A 17,864-nucleotide genomic window follows, 5' to 3' on the forward strand; every position below is an offset into this window, starting at 1 on the left:
TGCAGGGGACTGGACTAAATGACCTGTTGAGTTCCCTTCCAGTCATACACTTCTGTGATTCTGTGGCTGTATTGCAAGTGGTGCCCAAGATGTGGAAGGCTCCAATCCCATTGAGGTACCTGCTCTCCCAGCACGGGGCTAGACTGGAATGAAGAACCAATCAGTGAATCTCTCCGTATCCCATTCCAGTTCTTCTGTGCCTCCTGTCCCATTCTTTAAAGCAACCCCCGGGCATTGCTTTTCAAAGCTTAGACGTCCCTGAACTCTCACACTTTCCCTCTAGACGATGCCCCATTTTCAGGTCAGAGCCAAGTGAAGGTTGAAATCTATGGACTTTGAGTGTTCTCCAAAATTTCATTTAAGGACATTTTGGAAGATCTTATCGGGAAGGTTTACATTCCTTATCAGGGCTATTAATGCGATAAGGAAAGCTCTGGGATGTGTGTTTATAAGAAGCAGCACCCAGGCAATTCTCTACATTCACCACTCATCACCACTGGCTTGCGTGTCAGAAAACATCATGAAGTGGCTTCTGCTCCTGAGTTTGGTGGCGCTCTCTCAGTGCCGGGTGACCAAGTGAGTATTGGGGGAACACACCACTTTGGGCTGCTGAACTTGGCTTACTACAGAGCAATGTGTGATTATCAAGGGGAGTGTCTGCACCTCTCTCATTCTCTTCTCTACTCTTCATTCATGTATAGGCAGCAGCTGGGAATAGCCCCTTAGCTTTGTGTTGTAGCAGAGGAATGAGGAAGGAAGGTCTTGTGGTTAAGGCACTGGAGTGGCACTTGAGAGATCTGGGTTAATTCCTGGCTCTAATACAGACTCCGTCAGTGACCATGGGCAAGTGATGGAGTCTCTCTCTGGGGATCAGTTCTCTGTGATAACATTAGTGTTTATTATTTGTATTATCACAGCATCTAGGACCCACAAGTCATGGACCAGAACTCCATTGTGCTAGGCACTGGAAGACTGTCCCTTCCCTAAGTAGATAACAACCTTAGTATGAGATAAGAGACAACAGATGGATACAGACAGACCAATGGGGGAGTACAAGTACATGAGGGACAGTGGTCTCTGCACACCAGCAGCCAAACTTTTATTAGTGTTGGTTTTTTTTATAGGCATCATGACAGAGGAGAGATTTAAAGGAGGACAGTGAGGTAGCTTTGCAGATGTTTATGGGGAGGACCTTCCAACTGTAGAGGGCAGGTGGAAGCATGAAGGTGCTTGATTGGAAATTTCCCAAGTGGGCAGTGGAGGTTGGCATCATGGGCCAATGGGAGGTGAGTATCAATGGCTTGATAGCAAATGAGGGATGAGAGGTAGGGTGGGGTTGATTGAGTGTGAAGGGCTTGAAAGTAAGGACAAGCAGCTTATGTCTGATGAGACAGAGAGATGCAAAGAGAGGACTTTCAAGGTGTCACAGGATGCTCTACTCACTGCTGGATAGTAACTCTTCCTGGCCTCTCTGGGGATTAGTTCTGTGGGGCCAGCACCCCTTTCTGCAGTTGCACTCCATCTCTTTGTTGCTTCCTCTTGATCTGCAGACCCTCTGTCACTCCAGGAACTGCTGCTGCTGCCTCTGCGTGACTTGGCCCTTTGTCCAGATCGCTGTGTGGCTTCCCCTTCACAGTCCCTTCTTAGGCTCAGTCCTCCCATTCCCTGCACAGCTGGTGCCACTTCCCCAGTGGCTGTTAGGGGAACCCGGACCCATCCTCTAATCTGGGTTCCAGCTCAGGGCCCTCAGCAGCCAAGATCTTTGCTGCCACTTTCCCTAAGCCTTTCCTACCAATCTGGCTTCCTCCCTTCTCTGCGTTGGCCAGCCTCCCAACTTCCTCCTCCCGGGGAGGCTACCTGCCTCTGTAGTCTCAAAACACGCCTCCCTCTCCCAGGGAGTGACTGCAGCCTATTTCCCTGCAGCCCCCTTCTGCTGTCTGCCCCCCTGCTTTATGGAAGCCCTGCCTGTCACAGGTGAGCTTCTTCTGAGGCATGGTCTACACTGGGGCGGGGTGGGGGGGGGGGGGAAATTGATCTAAGATACGCAACTTCAGCTACGAGAATAGAGTAGCTGAAGTCGATGTATCTTAGATCGTCTTAGAATCACTTACTTCGCATCCTTGCGGCACAGGATTGACGGCTGCCGCTCCCCCGTCAACTTTGTTTCTGCCTCTCGCTGAGCTGGTGTTCAGCAGTCGATGGGAGAGTGATAGGGGATTGATTTATTGCGTCTACACTACACGTGATAAATCGATCCCCGATAGATCGATCACTACCTGCCTATCTGGCGGGTAGTGTAGATGTACCCTAATTAGGGCTTTTCTCTCAGCTTTAATTTCCCCAGCTTGCTGCCTAATAGGTTCATTGGCCCCTCTGGCCTACCTTAACCCCTTCAGGGGGAGTATTGGGAGGACACGCCATCACACACGGTCAAAGTGATACACTAGGAAAATTATCTTTGCAGCAGCATTCTGAGTGCACATGAGTAGGGCAAGATGGCATTTGTCAAGGCCAGGGAAAAGAATGTTGCAGCAACTGAGACATGAAATGAGGAGAGCTGGGATGAGAGCTATAGCTGTGTGAAGGGAAGGCTGCGTCTCAGAGAGCTTATACAAGAAGATTTGGCAAGATTTAGACATAGCCCGGATGTGAGGAGCTAGAGGAAAGTCCATGTTGAAGATGACACCAGGTTATGGCCTGCGTGAGAGGCAGGATGGTGTGGTTGCCGACAGTGATCAAGGAAAGAGATAGCGGGGGAGGGCTTGATGGGAGGAGGATGATTAGGAGCTCTATTTTAGTCATGTTGAGGTGGAGCTCACAGTGAGACATCCATGGGGAAATGTCAGGGAGACAGGCCTGTTGGAATTTCTTCTGAGACCCCTTCCCACTTGACTTCCCAAGCACTCAGTTTGACTCCAGATTTCCTCACTCAGGTTTCTTTAGTTGGCATACAGTAAAGCTACGCTGGGCTGATCAGACTCAACTGCAGGGGGTGGATGCAGGGTGCATCACAGATCCAAAGTTACACAAATAACCCTGTTTCCTTTACATACATTTATACATCACATTCATTGCATTTACTATATGTTGTATCACACATTTTGGGATTGGCTTGGTTACTTTGTAGGAACCAATCCCTGTACAGCATGCTCTATCCACGCCATGTGCGATTTACTCATCTTTATGTTCCCAGCTTATCTTGTCCATTGTTACCCTGTCCTTTGTAAATGATTCCCTTGATGTTCCCTGCCTTATATTGGCTAGTTCAGCCATTCTGTCTCTTGGCTTACCACCCACTTATCTGTCCTGGTTAGCACAGACATTCTGTGTTCAGTTGGCTGATCTATTAATCTCCCTAATCCTGTCTCCCAAAAAATGAGGCCTCCCCCGTATTCAATTACTCCCATCAAGCCTGGCCTACAAGGCCAAGATTTCAGTCTGGACATGAAGAGACAGGTCTAGCGGAGGGCAGTAGATTTGTGAGTTATTGGTATAGATACAGTAGTGGAATTTATGTTTGTGGATAAGATTGCACAGAGATAAGGGGTAGAAGGATAACAGAAAGGGATGAAGGATCCCCACAGAAAGTTGAAGGGTGGATCTACTGAAGGCATCAAAGAGTGATTACAGATATAGCAGGGAGAACCATGAGAGTAGAGAGACATGGAAGCCAAGGGAGAATGTGCTTTCAAGCAGAACAGCATGGTCAACGGAGTCAAGGCAGCTGATAATACTTTCTTTGTCCATCTTGTCTATTTCCGCTGGGTCATCTCTCTGTCATCTCTAGTACACGTGGGCTGGGATTTTCCAAGGGTCCTATGGGAATGATGTGCCCAACTCCCATTGACTTGCAGTGCACTGGGACCCCAACTCCTTTACACTCCTTTGATAATCCTAGGTGTACTAAGGGGCCTCAGTGCAATGTAAAAGCTGGATTGCACTGTATTCCCTGACCACAAGGTTTGCCTCCTGCTTATTTGTTATTGATTGTTCTCTCTCCCCACCTTTGTTGACAGGGCCGGCTTTAGGCCAATTCCACCAATTCCCCCAAATTGGGCCCCGCGCCTAAGAGGGCCCCGCACCCAGTGAGAATCTCTTCCTTGGCTAGAGGCACCTTTTAAATTTTTACTCACCTGGCAGCGCTCCGGGTCTTCGGCGACACTTTGGCAGTGGATCCTTGGCTTGCTCTGGGTCTTCAGCGGCACTTTGGCGGCGGGTCCTTCAGTGCCACCGAAGACCTGGAGCGAATGAAGGACCCGCCGCCGAAGACTCCGAGCACTGTCCGGTGAGTACAAGCCCCATGTGTTTTTTACATTTTTTTTTATATATATAGTCATCCCTGCCGGGGCCCCATTGAAACAGTTCGAATTGGGCCCCGCACTTGCTAAAGCCGGCCCTGTTTGTTGATTAGGGTCTCCCTGAAGAAGGGGAAATCCCTGAGGCAGAACCTTAAGGAACATGGCTTGCTGGAGGATTTCCTGAAGAAACACCCTCGCAACCTGGCCTCCAAGTATTTCCCTGGCCTGGCCAATGAGGCTGCCAGTGAGCCCCTATCAAATTACATGGACGTGAGTATGGCAGGAAAGCAGGTCTTGTAGCCTCCCTCTCCTCATCAAAGCTTCCCACTCCTCTGCCAACAGCTGATCTCTCCTCCTCCCAAAAATGCCCCAACCCCACTCCCTTACCCATGTGCTTCCAACCAAGCTTCCATCTTGCTGCTGCCAAGAACCTGTGCTGGGCCACCCAGCCCTGATTGGATGGGATTAAGAAGAGCACTGGGAACAGCACTCCCAGGGTCTGCTGGCTCCCCGCTACTCACCACCCCCACACCCTCATATTTATGGGGATGAGGGCTAAATGACTCTGGGCCTCAGATGCGAGTAGGTGCTAGGAGCCATGCTTCGCAAAGTGATGGCAGAGAAACACCAGGTCAGGCTGAGCCTTTAGTGAGGGCACCATAGCCCAGACCTTCAGCTGGTGTAAATCAGCTTGTGTAGCTATAAGGGTTTACACCGGCTACAGATCTAGCCCTTGGATGGCAATGGTTCCCTGTCTTTACATCGTTCTTTGTCCTGCTTTGGCAGATCGAGTATTATGGAACCATCTCCATCGGCACCCCAGCCCAGGAGTTCTCCGTCCTCTTTGACACCGGCTCCTCCAACCTGTGGGTGCCCTCCGTGTACTGCTCCAGCGCAGCCTGCAGTAAGTCACCTGTAACACCTCTTGTCTTGGCATTCCAGCTGGGCGAGTTGATTGAAATCAAAGAGATTTACATTAGCAAGGAGGAACCTTAATTGAAATAATTGATTTTAATCTTGCTTTGCATTTGTACTTTTTAGTTATTTTTCTAAAGGAAGTTGATTCTCACCGGTTTGTTACCACTACAAACATGTTGATTTGCAACAAATATAGCCTTTACATTATATTTGGTACTTTCTTTAGCTAATCAGGGGATACACTTAGGGTTGCCAACTGTCTAATCACACAAACCCAAACACCCTTGCCCCACCCCTTCCCCTTCCCAAAGGCCCCTCCCCAGTCCCATCCCTTCTTCGAGGACTCACCCCACTCACTCCATCCAACCTCCCTCCGTCGCTCACTCTCCCCAGCCCTCACTCATTTTCACCGGCTGGGCCAGGGGGTTGGGATGCAGTAGGGGGTGAGGGGTGTGGCCTCTGGGAAGGAGTTGGGGTACAGGATACAGGCTTCAGGATGGAGTTTGGGTGAGGGAGGGGGCTCAGGGCTAGGGATCGGGGTGGAGGCGGAGGTGTGGAGTGCGGGCTCTGGGAGGGAGTTTGGTGGTGGGATGGGGCTCAGGACTGGGGCAGGGGATTGGGGTGAAAGGTGCAGGCTTCGTCTGGGAGGCGCTTACCTCGAGTGGCTCCGGGTTGGTGGCACAGCAGGGCTAAGGCAGGCTCCCTGCCTGCTCTGGCCCCACGCCACTTCTGGAAGTGGCCAGCCTGGCCCCGGGGAGGAGGGCTCCGCGCGCTGCCCTTGCCTGCAGGCACCAACCCCACAGCTCCCATTGGCTGGAGTTCCTGGCCAATGGGAGCTGTGGAGTTGGCACTGGAGGTTGGGGGAGCACACAGAGACCCCCTGCCCTCCCATCAGGGGCCGCAGGGGCGTGTTGGCTGCTTCTGGGAGCAGCATAGGGCCAGGGAAGTCAGGGAGCCTGCCTTAGCCCTGCGGCGCCACTGGACTTTTAGCAGACTAAAATCTCCTGGATTGACTTCAGTAGCCTCTGGGAGATAGGGCCTGATTCCGGGAGACTCCCAGTGAAACAGGAGGGTTGGCAACCCTAGATACACTATGTCAGTACACATTTATTTATGCAATTATATAGCTTAATATACAATTATACAGAAAAATAATTTGTACGTTTGATTATGTTAGAGAATGGTGAGGGATGCATTTCTTATTTACTATGTAATTACTTTTTGATTTGTGTCAAACTCAATTTGGATGGAAATTGGAATTCACTTTAAAATGCAAAATCCAGCCTTTTAAAAAAATAAGTTAAAACTCCTTTGAATAGGCTGGATGCATAAGAAAGAAAAAATTATCAAAACATGTTTTGCATTTAAAAATAACGGATTTATGAAAAAAAGGAAGTGTTATCTGTAGCTAGTGAATTGAACTGATTCTGATCAGCATGTTGTTCAAGATTTTAGAACTTGTAGATCTCATCCTCTCGCACCTAGTTTTTACTCAGAGATTGGAAGAGGAAAACAAGTGTTCCCACTTTTCAATTTCTAATTAATTTCTTAAGTTGGAATGAACTAGTCCGTGAACTGAACTAGTTAATAAGCAGATATTAAGAAAGTATTCTCTCTGCACTTGCAGAAGAGGCTACTGCTGTCAAAAGCTTGTTTAGCGCTTGAAGAAATTCTGTTTCCAGATTATGAGAGCGTTTAAATTCCACCAGTTCCATTGACTTTCTTTAAAGGCAGAAAACATGCACTGCTTAATAGTAACCTTTGTATGTAATTTAAATGATTTTAGTGAATTTTAGTAAGTTTAGACCTTAACATATGTTGTCCTAATGTCAAGGTTAATTTTAAATAGGATTTTTTTTAATCATCTATTTTTATCCACCTCAGAAGCCAGAGAGCAGTAGCATAGGCGGCAGGTTTGTATAATTTTTGGTGGGGCCCCAAATGGTGGTGCCCCCCTGCTCCCGCCAGGGGCGGCTCTAGAAATTCCGCCGCCGCCGCGCCGCTTGCGCCGCCCTTCCCCGGTCCCGCGGCCGGGGCAGAAGTGCCTGCGGACGGTCCTGTGGTCCCGCAGCTCAGGTGGAGCATCCGCAGGCATGCCTGCGGGAGCTCCGTCCGAGCCGCGGGACCAGCGCACCCGCCGCAGTCATGCCTGCGGCAGGTCCGCTCCTCCCGGGGCTCCTGTGGACCTCCCGCAGGCATGACTGCGGAAGGTCCGCCGGAGCCAAATGCCGCCCTGCCAGGACAATGCCGCCCCACGCGCCTGCTTGGCGCGCTGGGGTCTGGAGCCGGCCCTGGCTCCCACCCTGTAAGCCGATATAAAATGAAGCTACAATGCACCAGTGCCTCAAGATTACAAAGGTCAATTAAAAGTGGAAAGTCAGAAGCAGCACTTGCCTACTTCAATATACAGTATTATATTTTGTTGCACCTGTTGTGATGAAGTGGGAATGTCCTTAATATTTTCTCTGAATAGTGTATGGGTGCCTCAGTTTCCCCTGCAAGATGCCAACTGAAGGTGTTGGGGACAAAGATCAGGTGGCCTCCTTGTCCGGAAGAGAGACAGAGGCCAGAGGAGGGAGTGTCAGTTTGGAGCTGGCTGGGGAAATGGGGAGAGACCCAGAACTTGGTTCTGGGCTCCCCACCCCCCAAGATGGACCTGACAGAGGGGTTCTGTTTTCTGTACCTACAAGCTCTGTTTAAACTGTGTTCCCGTCATCTAATAAACCTTCTGTTTTACTGTCTGGCTGAGAGTCACATCTGACTGCAGAGTTGGGGTGCAGGGACCTCTGGTTGCCCCAGGACCAGCCTGGGCAGACTCGCTGTGGAAAGTGCATGATGTGGAAGGGCATGCTGAATGCGCCGAGGTCAGACCCAGAAAGGTGTAAGCTTCTTGCCCTGGAGACAGTCTACTCTGAGAGAGGAGGCTCCCCCAGAGTCCTGACTGGCTTTGTATGGAGTTGTTCCAAAGCATCACAGCATTCCCTTCCACACCATGCACTTCCCAGAAGTCCGCACAGGCACTGACACTCCCTCCTCCGGCCTTTGTCTCTTTTCCAGGCATTAGGAGGCCACCCGATCTCTCTGTTCTCCAACACCTTCAGTTGGCACCTTGCAGGGGAAACTGATTTGGGAGAAATGAAGTAAAAGCTGCCCAAACCGAGCTTGAGCACACCTGAATTTTGAGGTGTTCAAATCTGGAAGGCAGGTGCTGGGGGTGGGAGAGGGCTGTGGGCTCCATGGGGGAGCATGGCAGCAACTGTCTGGAGCTGCATGGAGCCAGATACGCTGGTCTGAGTGGCACAGTAAGCGGTTTGGGGGTTGGAGGAGGGGTAGGGAGTTACGGGGGGCAGTCAAGGGACAAGGAGCAGGGGGGGTTGAATGGGGCAGAGGTTCGGAGGGGCAGTCAGGGGACAGGCAGCAATTGGATAGGCATGGGAGTCCAGGAGGTTTATCAGGGGACAGGTAGAGGGGTTCTGTGGGGAAGTTGGGTGGGGTCTCAGGAGGGGGCAGTTGGGGACAAGGAGAAGGGAGGCTTAGATAGGGGCTGGGGTCCCAAGGGGCAGTTAGGGGCAGGGGTCTCGGGAGGGGGTAATCGGGGGACAAGGACCAGTGGTGTTTAGATAGGGGGTGGGAGTCCTGGGGGGCAGTTGGGGCAAGGGTCTGGGGAGGGGGCAATCAGCGGCCAGGGGCTGGGATTCAAAGGGCACTGGGCTGCTGGCAGCTGCAGGGAGCCCTGAGCCCTTTAAATCCCAGCCGCCTCCCCGGCTGGGATTCAAAGGGCTCTGGGCTCCCTGCCCCTGGGGCAGTGCAGAGCCCTCTGACTCCCGGCCGCAGCTGAGATTTAAAAGGCTCTGGGCTCCCCGCTCTTGCAGGCGGCCCAGAGCCCTCTGACTCCCGGCCACGGCTGGGATTTAAAAGACTCTGGGCTCCCCGCGCTTGCAGGCGGCCCAGAGCCCTCTGACTCCCGGCCGCGGCTGGGATTTAAAAGGCTCTGGGCTCCCCGCGCTTGCAGGGGGCCCAGAGCCCTCTGACTCCCGGCTGCAGCTGGGATTTAAAGGGCTCTCGGCTCCCCGCGCTTGCAGGCAGCCCAGAGCCCTCTGATTCCTGGCCGCGGCTGGGATTTAAAAGGCTCTGGGCTCCCCGCGGCTGCAGGCAGCGCACAGCCCTCTGACTCCCAGCCGCGGCTGGTATTTAAAAGGCTCTGGGCTCCCCGCGCTTGCAGGGGGCCCAGAGCCCTCTGACTCCCGGCCGCGGCTGGGATTTAAAGGGCTCTCGGCTCCCCGCGCTTGCAGGCAGCCCAGAGCCCTCTGATTCCTGGCCGCGGCTGGGATTTAAAAGGCTCTGGGCTCCCCGCGGCTGCGGGCAGCGCAGAGCCCTCTGACTCCCAGCCGCGGCTGGGATTTAAAAGGGGCGAAACCTAGCTCCAACTATTGGTGGAGCAGAGCCCCTGACTGTAAATATTCCTGGGGCTAAAGCCCCAGGAGCCCATATAAGTCGGCACCCATGAGCAGTAGATCTCCCTCCATTGTCCCTCTGTGTACTGCATGGTGTTAGAGGGGAAACAGGCCCTAGTCAGACCAGAAGCTAGATCCACAAAGGCTCTTAGGTGTGGCAATGCTGAGTGCTGCAATGCTTGACTCTTAGGCACCCTGCCCCCACTAAGGAATTCATAGCCTGTTTAGGCACCCAGGCTCTCCACACAACACTTGGGGAGAGTTACAAGTGTCATTCTGTGACCATCTGACTCTTCTGTACTTGCAGCAAACCACAACCAATTCAACCCATCAGACTCCTCCACCTATGAGGCCATTAATGAGAGTCTCTCCATCCAGTATGGCAGTGGCAGCATGACCGGCTTCCTGGCCTACGACACCGTCCAGGTAAATCACAAGAAAGGATCAAGATCAGGAGTTATAAGGACAAGACGCATCTGGGAATCTAAAGAGGAATTCCACGTGGAGTGAACCGGGAGAGGGAGATAGAGAAAGGGTAGAGAAGAGAGCAGATAAAACCAGAGAAAGAGGTGGGAAACACAGAGCAAGCCAGAGATCATCTGCATTTTTGTATCATGTTCATTTAGATTCTGTTTTACCCACTTACATGCAGAGTGCATCTCATAGGTTGACTCATATTGAAGAGGGAAGGGTGTACAGCACCTCTGCTCCCTACTGTATGGAATAGAGCTGCTCTGCTGTGTGCCATAGGTCCTATAGAGTCAGTGACTATAGGAGTTTCTCCTTTGTATGGCAGGGAGGCTTTTAGAGCAGGAGGATCTCAGTTTTCCCTCTGCATTTGGCATGAAGTGTGGAGTAAGTGTGGCATCCAGAATAGGAACAACTGCTAAATCCTAGGATTGTTAATACATATAATACCCATTGAAACTATTCTCAATGCTGGGGCCTCATTCTGATCTCATGCTGGTAATTCTGCCCACTTCAGCTGAATGACTCCACAAAGAATGAAATCAAAGTCAGACCCATTAGCGCCTATGCATGTAATCCAGTCATTCATAGGCTGTTCCCAAATGGGGGGAGAAGAGATTTCAGCCTCTGAGAACTCCCCACCCACGAAATTCCCTCTGGTAGGACTTAGCAGCTTCTCCCAGGGTGCAGGGTGTGTCTGATTGTCCCCATCCCTCCGCCAAGGTTGGAGGCATTGTGGACACCAAACAGATCTTTGGCCTGAGTGAAACGGAGCCCGGCACAGCCTTTGAGTACTCTGAATTTGATGGGATCCTGGGTCTGGCCTTCCCAAGCATCGCCTCTTCTGGAGCTACCCCCGTCTTCGACAACATGATGAATGAGGGTTTGGTGTCACAGGACCTCTTCTCTGTCTACCTGAGCTCGTAAGTCAGGGCTGGAAACAGCCCACCTGTTGCAGTGAGATTCACATTCCTATAGCGCCTCTCACACTGAGTGATCCCTGCAATGTTTGCATCAGAATTCCCCAAAAGCAGCTGTGACAGGTTTGGTCACAGACACCTCCTTGGGACTGTCACCTGAAGTGCTGAGCCTGTTTTCCCTGCCAACTTGGGAGTATAGAACCCCAAGACATGCTAGCCTGCTGCAACACAGACCCAGGTCTGGTCAACGCTCCTGAAGCTGCAGACTTTAACCAAAAACTATTCAGCAGGTCACCTATCTTCTAGACACCCAGACACTCAGTTCCCAATGGGATCCAAACCCAAAATAAATCCATTTTACTCTGTACAAAGCTTATACAGAGTAAACTCATACATTGTCTGCCCTCTAATAACACTGATAGAGAGATATGCACAGCTGTTTGCTCCCCCAGGTATTGATCACTTACTCTGGGTTTACTAATAAACAAGAGTGATTTTATTAAGTATAAAAAGTAGGATTTAAGTGGTTCCAAGTAATAACAGAACAAAGTAAGTCATCAAGCAAAATAAAGCAAAAACATGCAAATCTACGCCTAATACATTAAGAAACTGATTACAGGTAAAATCTCACCCTCAGAGATGTTCCAAAAAGCTTCTTTCACAGACTAGACTCCTTCCTAGTCTGGGCCCAATCTTTTCCACTGGTACAATCTTTGTTAGTTCCAACAGCCATCTTAGGAGGAAACTAGGCATTTCTCATTACTAGAAGCCTCCTTTGTTCTGTTCCACCCCCTTTTATAGCTTTGGCACAAGGCGGGAATCTTTTGTCTCTCTGAGTCCCTACGTCTCCTTCTAAATGGAAAAGCCCCAGGTTTAAGATGGATTCCAGTACCAGGTGACATGGTCACATGTCCTGTGAGACTCCAAGCCTTCATTTTTCCTGGCCTGACTCACAGGAAGGCTTGCAAGTAAACAGACTCATTTACAACTGATTGTCTTAGCTGATGGGAGCCATCAAGATTCCAAACCACCATTAATGGCCCACACGTTGCATAATTGCAATGGGAGCTCAGAGTTATATTTCATATTTCTAGTTTCAGATACAAGAATGATACATTTATACAAATAGGATGAACATACTCAGTAGATTATAAGCTTTGTAATGATACCTTATGAGAGACCTTGTGTGACAAGCATATTTCAGTTACATTATATTCACACTCATTAGCATATTTTCATAAAATCATATGGAGTGCAACTTCACACATTCTGTGCTGGTGATGTAAGTTTTGGGGATCAGAAATGAATACTACTATCTCTAATGATTACATTAAAACATCAGGGCCACATCAAGCACTGCCCAGTGCCGAAGTAGGCCATCTGTATTACACTGACTCAATGGGGGAAAAGTTCCCCCAAACGTGTCACCCACATGGTTCCCTCACTTAGCATCTTCTAGCACCAGATGGAACCATCTGCTCGATACTGACTCAGAGGGAAGAGCAGCACCTCCTGAGTGACTGACACTACTGCCTCAAACACCTGGGCCTTTCCTTGAAGGTCTCCTATCCAGTTTTAGGGCAGGTCCAATCATGATTAGCTTTTGAGATCTAGCAAGAGACCGGGGAAAGTGATATTGAAGTAGGGGGTGAGACACAGCTCTCTTCCAACCATCCTGTCCTTACTTTGCTACTAGATGCTGATGTGCCCAGCTCTGACTCTACCCCAGCACTCCCCAGCTGTGCTCCTTCTCTAACAGCTGGAGCATTTGCTATTGTCTCCTTAGCCGACCATTCATGGATCTTCCTTGACTCTCCTCTCTCCCTTCTCCAGTGATGAGCAGAGTGGGAGCTTCGTGATGTTTGGCGGCATCGACTCATCTTACTACTCTGGGAGCCTGAACTGGATCCCTCTCTCTGCTGAGACTTACTGGGAAATCACCATGGACAGGTATCACCCACCCCTTGGCCCTTCCCCTTCATTGTGCCACCTTGAGGAGACAAGCAAAAGGAGACGTGGGGGAAGCTCAAATTACAGAGTCTAGACAAGATGAGAGACACGGGAGTCAGAATCATGCCTTCCTTGGAGTTATAGGAAAGAGGCTCACCCGCGAGGAGGTGAGATCAGTGGTTCTCCATCTTGTCCACACCAGGAACCCTCATCTGGCCAGCTCGGCTTAGCAATAAAGGAAAGGGCTTGGTGGTCACAATGCCTTGACATCTGTTTGTGACCCCCAGGCTAGATCGGTCACAATCCCAGAAGGTTGTAGGATGAGGAGCGATGGGCAATAGCCAATGAAGGTTGAGGCTGAAACATCAGGGGAAAGTTCTTGGCAGTCATAGGAAGGGGGCGGTGAGGCAGCTCCACCCTGCAGGCCTCTCACTGCTGGCTTGTGGGCTGAGTGGGAATGAGATCGGGAGTGTTTCTAGAGAGGGTCCCCCTGACTCTCTCTCTTCCAGCATCACCATGAACGGAGAGACCATAGCTTGCTCTAGTGGCTGCCAGGCTATCATTGACACTGGTACTTCTCTGCTGGCTGGGCCCTCTACTGGCATCTCCAACATCGAGTCCTACATCGGCGCCAGCGATGGCACGGTAAGGGCAGGGATCGGGGACCGACACTTCTAGAGGTGTCTCCTACACATGGATGTGATGCTCCATCGCTCTCATTGGAGACCCTAGTGGTCAAGACACGCCTAACCTTTCCTCCATGTGTTGACCTTCCTCCCTGCAGATCAGCTGCAGTGCCATGAGCAGCCTGCCCAACATCGTCTTCACCATCAACGGCATCGAGTTCCCTGTGCCCCCCAGTGCCTACATTCTTGATGTGAGTGTCCTGCTCAGAAAGCCACCTTGGGGCCTCTTAGCCAGGGCTTGTGCCTGAGGCCATTGCACTGAGTGTGCTGGCAACTGCCACCTGCACAGCTGGCATGAGCCTGCAGGAGCATCACTGAGACACAGCTAAGACTCTGTCCCCAGTATTAGAGTGGGGAGGCAGAGAGCTCTTCCCCCAAAGGAATCCAAGGGGAGGGAAGGTCAAAATCAAGGCAGGCCCACAGTGAAAGTGACATACCGCAAGAGAAGCAAGGCAGCCGGTAGAGCTGGCCACTGTAGGAGATCACCGGGGCAGGGGCCTTACTGGGCTAGGAGAGAATTAAATGAGCAACTACCCAAGCTAGGAGGTTAGATCAAGAGAGATCACTGCCTCGCGCTCCAGGGCCTGGGCATCTGAGCATCAGGAAGGAGTTTTCCTCCCCCATGATAAAAGTTTGCTCCCATCTGGGGAGGAACAGGAAAGCTGCTTTAACAGCACACAGCAACACCAGCTGGTAGCAGGCAGTGGGGAAGCCCAAATCCACTTATAATCACAGCAGGATTTCTGGTGGCAGAATGTAATTGCTCCCTTTGGAATCTGGCCTGGAGAGAGCACGCTTTGCCTCCCCAAGGGATGTGTCATGAACAGAAGTGGTCAGGACCTTGCTTCGCTTCCCAGTTGAAAGTTTGCACCTCTTAGGCTCAGGCTGAGGCACTGGGGCTGTTCTGAGGCTCATATCCACAAAGGTAGGCCACTGGGATTAAAAAAAAAAAAAGTATCTAAATAGCTCCAAACACTGGGGACCAAGTCACCAGTGCCACTCCTTGTGGCCCATAGAGGTCTCCCATCAAAGCCCTGATCCAGCCTAATGCTCCTTAACTTGGGAGCTTTGAAAGCCCAGATGAAGATGGTACAGGTACAGGCACAGGCACAGGCATGTGCAAGCTCTACAGGATGATAACTCAAGGGATCATTGAAGTTCCTACCCAATAATTATGTCCTATTTTCCCTGGTGCAGGAGTCTGGCTCTTGTAGCTCTGGCTTTGAAAGCATCGACCTCTCCACCTCCTCTGGAGAGCTCTGGATCCTCGGAGATGTCTTCATCAGCCAGTACTACGTTGTCTTCGACAGGGCCAACAACCAGGTGGCCCTGGCCTCTGTGGCATGAACACAGCTCCATCCCTGGGACACTGCCATGGAACACTGACCCTGGAAAGTCTCTGTTTCTCTAGGGCCCCAACTCCGCGTATCGATCTAGTAACCCCACCCCACACTCACCCTCTGTCCTGTAATCTTACCCACAGTAGAATAAAGGAATATAAGAGCATTCGAGTGAATTGTTTCTATTTGATGGAGTGAATGACTCAGATTCCACCACTGTGAAGAGGGAGATGTACCTTCTGCCAGCACCCCTCATTCCTGACGGGGAGCCCCTATTGCTATTCCAGCCTTGCCCCTCCCCATCTCCTTCTGTGCCAACACATCTCACTCCTCATCTGTTTGATTTGTTTACTTCCAACAGTAACTTGTGAAATGGCTTTCTGGGTGTGAGCCATGCAATCAAATCCTGATGCCTTAAGGAGGGCAGGACTGTTAATTGCTTATCACAGCAGGCCCCATCTATCCCCAGATGGGCCTGGAGGGTGGTGAGGTCTTGCTCTGTAGCCTAATAACCTGAGCTCTGTCCTCCCCTGCAGTTTCCTACTGAGTTATCTGCTCTGTAGTGCTCCATCCGAGGGGCCCAGAGGATGCTCATTGGCTGCAATGATTCACACCCACTCATTGGATGTGCCTATCCTGCCATCTAGCACCTTGGCGCTGGCTGGGAGCTGCCCTGTTGCCCAGCCGTTGGTGCTGTGCAGTCCCTGTTTTACCCCAAAAATTGGATTTTGGGGCACTCCTAGAATAGCCTATCGCCCCCTTAATCTGTTCTTCCTGAGGTAAAGGTTTCCGGGATAGTTAAGGTAACACTTAAAGGACATGGATACAAGCTTTCAATAAAATGAGTGACACAGGCAGTATTCTATCCCAAAACCCGATTAATGTAACTAGTAATCCCTATTGCAATATGATCTAAAATTAAAAATCAGACATGAATCCCCTACTGCAAGTTAAAGATAACTTAAACCACAAGAGCATGCAGTTTAAATTATTCTAAGTGATGCGCTCTATTGCAGATGGCCAGTCTGCAATAGATCACTGACAGTAGTTCTTCAAATGTACTTTAAATTTTACATATGTAAACCACAATTAACATACTCATACATCCACATACTAATACCGTTACTCTGTCACTATACTAGCTTATGCCATGTTATACAATCTAACAGGCTTATGGTGATTTAACTGTGTTGTCTCTGCCACTGTGGCTGCTTTGGCTGCTTCAACTTTTTTGCCTGGTTGCTTTTCTCCACTCTCCTCCCAACTTTTCTCTCTTACAGCTGGTTCTTCCAATTGATCTTCTCTGTTCTATCTGTCTCAGCTGTGTCATCATTTTATATTGTCCTGTCTGAACTTTCTATATGCTTTTTTTTAAACTTTACAACTTCATTCATTATTTTTTTTAACTATACATTCATTGATGCTCACTGACACTTGTTTACTTCAGAGTTACTGGCTGCTGAGACATATTATGTGACCCTAAGCTTCCAATCATATGTGGTCTACAGCTTCCGATGGTGGAGTGACTTTTGCTTATTCAAAAATGTAGGTCACGAATAAAAAATGTAGTCTGGGGAATTTCTCTGGTATCACCTGCTCTGATTCACTGTCACTGACTGACAGACCAATTAAGGTCTGAACCAGTGCCCAGTAAAGACTCCCATTGTCTCCAGTGGGCTTTGGATCAGGCTGTTCTTTGCAAAGTCAAGTCCATTTCTTGCAACAACATTTCTCTGACCTGGTTATTGGCTATGCCAAAAATAAGTCTGTCTATGATTAGTCCATCTGGTATTTGTCCAAGTTCACATGACCTTGTGTTATATGATGGTCAGTGGTCTCAGATGGCCCCTTGATCTTTGCAGAGAAAATGCACCTTTCCCAGTTGACATATTTGTATGAATCACAGTATTCCTGGAATGCTTGATGTGATGTTTCACTCCATAATCTTTTATGAAAATATGCTTATGAGTGTGAATATAATGTAACTGGAATATGCTTGTCGCACAAGGTCTCTTGTAAGGTATCATTATAAAGCTTATAATCTACTGAGTATGTTCATCCTATTTGTATAAATGTATCATTGTATTTGAAACTAGAAATATGAAATATAACTCTGAGCTCCCATTGTAATTATGCAACGTGCGGGCCATTAATGGTGGTTTGGAATCATGATGGCTCCCATCAACTAGGACAATTGGTTGTAAATGAGTCTGTTTACTTGCAAGCCTTCCTGTGAGTCAGGCCAGGAGGAATGAAGGTTTAGGGTCTCACAAGACATGTGACCATGTCACCTGGTACTGGTATCCATCTTAAACCTGGGGCTTTTCCATTTAGAAGGAGGGGTGGGGACCCAGACAGACAAGATTCCCGCCTTCTGCCAAAGCTATAAACAGAACAGAAAAAGGAGGCTTCCAGTCATGAGAAAACCCCTAGTTTCCACCTAAGATGGCTATTGGAACTAACGAACATTGTACCAGTGGAAAGGATTGGGCCCAGATTAGGAAGGAGTCCAGTCTGTGAAAGAAGCTTTTTGGAACATCTCTAAGGGTGAGATTTTACCTGTAATCAGTTTCTTAATGTATTAGGCTTAGACTTGCACGTTTTTGCTTTATTTTGCTTGGTGACTTACGTTGTTCTGTCTGTTATTACTTGGAACCACTTAAATAGACTCATAGACTCATAGACTTTAAGGTCAGAAGGGACCATTATGATAATCTAGTCTAACCTCCTGCACAATGCAGGCCACAGAATCTCACCCACCCACTCCTGTAATAAACCCCTAACCTATGTCTGAGTTATTGAAGTCCTCAAATTGTGGTTTGAAGACCTC

At 49.7% G+C, this 17,864-nt stretch overlaps 1 protein-coding gene across 1 annotated transcript; it reads left to right on the plus strand.

The window, feature by feature from the left end:
* Positions 1-520: 520 nt before the first annotated feature.
* Positions 521-15,041, plus strand: LOC120403767 (pepsin A-like). The gene is made up of 9 exons (XM_039535377.1): positions 521-576; positions 4,412-4,568; positions 5,085-5,202; positions 9,978-10,096; positions 10,862-11,061; positions 12,892-13,008; positions 13,518-13,659; positions 13,793-13,885; positions 14,892-15,041. Exons 1-9 carry the CDS (start codon positions 521-523, stop codon positions 15,039-15,041), a joined length of 1,152 nt encoding a protein of 383 aa, XP_039391311.1.
* The last annotated feature ends 2,823 nt before the right edge of the window (positions 15,042-17,864 follow it).

Source organism: Mauremys reevesii, linkage group 4 (assembly GCF_016161935.1).
Source record: "Mauremys reevesii isolate NIE-2019 linkage group 4, ASM1616193v1, whole genome shotgun sequence".
In the NCBI taxonomy this organism is placed as follows: Eukaryota; Metazoa; Chordata; order Testudines; family Geoemydidae; genus Mauremys; species Mauremys reevesii.

What these genes read in the sequence shown, in the direction of transcription:
- LOC120403767 (XM_039535377.1), top strand. Translation starts at nt 521, where the DNA reads ATGAAGTGGCTTCTGCTCCTGAGTTTGGTGGCGCTCTCTCAGTGCCGG. An exon ending in CTGCTCCAGCGCAGCCTGCA is followed by an intron (nt 5,203 to 9,977) that starts GTAAGTCACCTG and finishes CTGTACTTGCAG; the next exon opens with CAAACCACAACCAATTCAAC. An exon ending in TGGCCTACGACACCGTCCAG is followed by an intron (nt 10,097 to 10,861) that starts GTAAATCACAAG and finishes CCCTCCGCCAAG; the next exon opens with GTTGGAGGCATTGTGGACAC.